Source organism: Stegastes partitus, unplaced genomic scaffold (genome assembly GCF_000690725.1).
Source record: "Stegastes partitus isolate 25-593 unplaced genomic scaffold, Stegastes_partitus-1.0.2 Scaffold694, whole genome shotgun sequence".
Classification (NCBI taxonomy): domain Eukaryota; kingdom Metazoa; phylum Chordata; class Actinopteri; family Pomacentridae; genus Stegastes; species Stegastes partitus.
The window spans coordinates 160392-166003 of record NW_007578425.1 but is presented as its reverse complement, the minus strand read 5'-3'; the positions used below and the strand labels follow the sequence as shown (position 1 = coordinate 166003).

At 38.0% G+C, this 5612-nt stretch overlaps 1 protein-coding gene across 1 annotated transcript in view; it reads right to left on the bottom strand.

The window, feature by feature from the left end:
* Window positions 1–3405: 3405 nt before the first annotated feature.
* LOC103363842 (very long-chain acyl-CoA synthetase-like) overlaps window positions 3406–5612 on the bottom strand; it is a 13742-nt gene continuing 11535 nt past the window's right edge. The window contains exons 8-9 of the mRNA XM_008290778.1: window positions 5071–5209; window positions 3406–4983 (exon numbers count right to left, since the gene is read on the bottom strand). Of these exons, the coding sequence (XP_008289000.1) occupies window positions 4807–4983; window positions 5071–5209 (316 nt within the window). The 3' untranslated portion in view covers window positions 3406–4806. The remainder of the gene's footprint in view (window positions 4984–5070; window positions 5210–5612) is intronic.

Below are 5612 nucleotides of genomic sequence, written 5' to 3'. Positions count from 1 at the left end.
ACTGAAAAAAGTAATCATTAATAAAAATTTGCTAAATTCTAATTTAGTGGAATAATACATTGCTTTTGAATTGTGAGTGGAAAAAAAACTAAAAAAAACAAACAAACAAAAAAAAAATCTGTCCCAGACAAATTAGACACTTTGCTGATGAGCAGTGACCAAAATCAAACACCTGTCAACAGGTTGCAGAAGTCTGACTGAGAGTTACAGAAAACACTTGATTGCAGTGATTGGCTAAAAGGGTTGTTCAACAAAATATTAGTTTATGAGTCCCATCATGTTTGTTTGCTTGCTTTTTGTTTGTTTGTTTTTTTATGTATATATTTCTGTTGAACCACATTTCAAAAGCAATGTCATGATTTTCATTACATTTCATTTATTATTACTTTTGTCAATTTCAGCTTATTTCAGTGAAGCTGTTCTTTCCTTCTTTAATGGAAGGATATGACTAAATTTGAGGACGACTGTACATATGCTAGAGCAGAATGTATATGTATTTTTTGTGTTTAGATGTATTTTATTTATATTAATACTTGTGTTTATATTTTTATTCTATGTTTTTTTTTTTTACTTTCCTACTTTTTTCAAGGCTTTTGATTGGGAGCATCTGTAACAGAAAGTAATTTCCCCTAGAGGATCGATGAAGTAGTTCTGATTCTTATTGTGCAAAGTTCAAATTCAGGTCGATATCTTTAACCTCTTAAGACCTGGCGTGTGGATGTGGACATCACATTTTGGGTTATATTACCACAGTAGTTATTCTTTTTAAAAAAAATTATTTTATTATATTATCTAGTAATTGTTATTTTTTTGTATTTTTATATCTATATATTTGAGTATATTTCTATTTTCTTTCTTCTTCTTTTTTTATTCCTATTTGCTATTTGTAAAGAGAGTCTTAAGAGGTTAAATACTTTTCTCCAACCAAAAAATCCCTAAATATTAAATCCCAAAATATATATAAAAAGTGAGAAAAGCAGCAAAAGTGTTGGTTGATGGACTCCGGTTTGACTTAAAGGTCCTTTTTTATCGTAAAAAAGAAAACAACATTTTTTATTGTGTTTTGTGGTCATTGTAAAGTCAAAGCTGTTTCAATATGAATAAGTTCACCATTTGATCTACTTGTCCAGCATCACTGAATCAATGACATGATGAAAAAAACAGTGAAGATTTTAGGCCTCTAACACTTCCTGAGATATTATCATCCAAACATGGCCTCAAATTTGAATTTCCCCCCCCAAAAAATAAAAAAAACATGCTGAAAGTGAGGTGACAGGTAGTTTTTCAACTTTTTTTTTTTTGTTTTTAAATCTTAATATTATTTGATATGTCATGCAACAATTGTATAAGTGTCCTTATAAGTATCCATATTTTATGGTATAAAAACGTTCAGCCAAATCAGACATAGTCAAGAAGGAAATCTGAAAAACATTAGTGATTTCCAATGAAATGACTCTGAACTGAGTCGTGGTTAAATTTAACTGTCTTTGCAGTTTTATTTTGTTTTTAGCTGGAAAACTGAATGACACATTCTGGGGAGACTTGAGACTCTCTCAAGAAAAATATCTTTTAAAGTCTCTCTCTGGTCGTTGATTAAACCCCAAATACTCAACTCTGTGTATCAAAGCCACATATTTAAAGCTTTATTTCCATGATAAGAACCCCTTCCTCCCTTAAATTGGCTGAGATGTAACTCTCCACCGTTGCTTCTTCTAGAAATCTATTAAGTCTCCGCCTGTTCCTCCACTCGCTGCAGCTCGAGCACGCCAGCTCACCTACAGCTCTGCTCAAACACTGTAAAACTACTCTATGCTACACAGTGGCAAGTTGTGTTACTGCATTAATTCAGCCAAACATGTTCAAACCAGAAACCAAGTCTGACTAAAAATGAAAGAGAAAGCTCCTCCCTGCAAGCTGACAGGATTGTTTCTGAAGGTTTGTCACATATCAAGTGTGAATCTGTGTTTTTGAAGGTGAAAGATGCTCTGCTATAGTGTTGACTGCCTATTTAGTCTTCTAGCATATACAAAAACAAACAAACAAACAAACAAAAACCCCATATGAACATGTTAATAAGCTAAAAACAAACAAACTTGATTTTCACCGGAGGGGGTCTTTAATAAAATTACACTATTCCTGGTCCCCTTGTTAACATCGGTGACCCTGCGGTTAATGAGGTGCTCCTCTGGCTGAGCTGCCAGGCCTCAGTCCGGCTGTGTCTGTCTTTACGCGTCAAGGTCTCCTCGATGCTGCTGCATGGTCCCCCGTCGGCTCTGGGGCACCGAATCCTGCGTCACCCGGTGCCCAACCAGAGGGTGGAAGGACGGCGCTTACACTGAGAGGTGCTGAGTCATGATGAAAAACTCCAGTCTTTTGTGGAAAAAAAAATACCCGACCAGCTAAATACAATTATTACAAAGCCAGAGTGATAAAGCTGATCCGTTCTTCTGGAATATGGTTTGACACAAATCAGAGTTACTGAATGTGCCAATGAATTACTCTAATTTACAAACGGATAAGCGTGAGGTGTGGAGGTTCGTTACATCAGCAGGCTGGATGACAGAGACGTGAGTGTTTAAGCTTCAAGATGTGGATCCCAGGAGAGACGGTGGAGATGCTAAGCTGACTACAGGCCTGATGGAGGCTTATTAGGTGCCATCACTTTAGACTAATGAAAGGCCACTGCAGCCTCCAGAGGGAGGCAATAACAGAAAATCCTCTTTACATCTGAGTACTTCATTCTGTGAGTCAGCCGGTCGAGCATGTGACCAGCCATGTTGGTGAGCCAGCATGTACAGTATAGGGCCCTGAAAATATTACAGCTCAGCAGAGTGCAATCCACCGGATGAGCGGTTAGGACACATATCACATAGAAAAAAAGGCAGCCGAGGTTACCGGTTCAACTCTCTGCCAGACAGACCTTTGCTGAATGTCCTTCCTGTGCTCTGTTTGCTCACATCTTCAGTCATCAAAACATACACTGCCTATCTAATGCTCTAGCACTGAGGTGACGGGTTTAGATGCAGCAACACATAAAACCAGCGGCTATGAGGACAACTGTCATTTATATTTAGTCAGTTGTAATGTAAGAGAATGACCCCATAAAGAATATTCAAAGTAAACTTGGCTCATTTAGCCCAGAACTGTGAACAAAAGTCATTTTAAAACAACCTGAATCCATCACAAGTGAGCAACACAAAAAATAGAATTTAAAAAAACAGCTGGCTGAGCTGCCAACTTCCTCTTCCTCTAACATGCACCTTTCCCTGAGGGGACAGGACGCTACCGGAAGGTGACCAACATGAAGTGAACTGAAGGAAATCATGGATTTTCTTGGGTTTAAATATTGTTGGAAACATTTGGGTTAATCTCAGTGAACAAGTCAAAAAATATACGCTGGCTCAGTCATTTTTACACATTTTAATGTTGAAATGGTTCACATTACAACAAGCTTAGATTTTAAAGGAAATCACTGATTACTGGCTCGAACACATTCCCTTAGCTGTAGTTAAATGGTCACTTATATAGTAAATGGTCACTTATACAGCGCTTTAATCCAAAGCGCTTTACAATGTGTTTCTCATTCACCCACTCACACATTCATACACCAATGGTGACAGACGCTAGCCTTCCATTGGGAGCACCTTCGGGTTCAGTGTCTTGCCCGAGGACCGTTCGACTGTGGAGGGACGGGGGATCAAACCGCCAACCTTGTGATTGGAGGACAACCCGCTCTACCACCTGAGCCACAGTTATTTGACATTGGAATAGAAAGCACCTTTTGAAGTTAATCTTCTGAAAACTAATCAGTTTAAAAAAAAAAAAAAAAAAAACTAAACTAAGCTAACTGGTATCAACATGAAACTTACAGGACGGATTTTGGATATCGCCGGTATTCCTCAGAAGGATCGTCAACAGTTAGAAAAATCTATTTTCACCACGGTTTTTAGAAATAAAATGTTCTATAAATCAACCTTTGACTGATATATGAACACATCCAGCTGTAGAAACCACCAAAGTGTAGAAAGGAATGAAAATGGAAAATCTGTACAAAAAGTGCAACTTATGTAGAGATTTATGGCTCAGAGTATACTTTTGTACAAACAAACAAACAAACTAGAAACCACTGTTTGCAGGCATTTTTTTGTATTACTTTTTTTGGGAATTTTTTTAAATTGTACGTTTGAATATAAACGAATGATGTATGATTTCATTTAATATGTGCTAATTTGCATCAGACAAAACGGAGCAAATTAAACACCTAAATGTGCATCGAAGAATTATTTTTTATTATTTGTCTAAAAGAAAACATTTTATGGAAGCAAAACAGCCCAACATCTCACAGTTGACAGTTGACTTTGCCTGTAGAGTCTAACCTTAAGTAGAACAAAAGATAAATTTATTATAGTATTTTCTGCAATTGTATCCCCTGTAAAACTGACAACTACGAACAAGTATTGAGTTCTGTTTATAGTTAAAAAGCAGCTTAGATTGTTATAATGATCACAAAAATAGTAATTGTATTTTCTACAAATCACTGGACCGTAGAAAGCGAAGGTGACAGTCCTTAAAAGGGCACAAACCTAAATGCAGTACAGCAACAAGTCACTGTTTAAAAAAGAAGCCCTGCGGTCGGCTCTCTCAACCGGAAAAACTTGCTATCATTGAGACCGTACCTGCTCTCCCAGCTCAGTGCGACAAGCTCAGACATGATCTAGGCATGAAAAACCTTTATTTTAAGTACTGAGAGCAGGTGATGCATCATAGTGTGATCAGGTGAATTTCTACTGTAAATTTAAAGTACCTTTAAATTTTGAGCTTTCCTGTTATGACTAAATCAAATGTGTCCGGCGTCAGTGGGACGTAATTCTTTTCCTTTTCATCCAGAAAATAGAGGGGGTCCTTTATTTCATTTGGGTTGAAGCCCTCCTTCACCAGCCTCACCTTCAGCTGCTTGAACGTTCCCGTCACATCCATGGAGTCCTGTCAGAGGACAAAAACATGTCATCATGTTTGCAACAAAAAGGATTAAATGAAGGCTTTATTTGTACAAAACAAAAGCTGGAGTACCTGAATCCTGATAAAACAGGGCCTTGCGTATGTTGGCAGAAAGCTTCTAACTTGGTTAAAAACAGCTGCGGAGTCAAACTTCTGTCCTTCCCTTAAAGTAACAGCAGCCATCCCAATTCTCCCCTCATGACCTGAAAACAGTTCAATCAGACATCACTAGTTAACTGAAGTCAAGCATTACCGATTGGAACAAAATGTTTGATCATCACTACACACATGGTGATTATTGTTTTTCCTGCTTTTCGACTTTGGAGCTTGTGGCAGCTGATCACCTGATTATCAGCAAACTGAACATGACAAGGACACTAGAGGTTGATGAAACCTGTCACAGCTGACGTCTTTAGATGAACTTTAGGATGAACCTGGTCCTCCTGACCTCTCTGGTGTCACCGAGTCTCGAGCTAATGACCTCGTCTAGTCGTAAACTAGAATATATCGGTCAAAGTTTGCGACCGGGACACCAGCCTCAGCAGACCTACGGAGTGTAAACACCACTGAGAAACCGAGATAAGTTCCACGATCCCAGAGTTGAACCCTCCTAT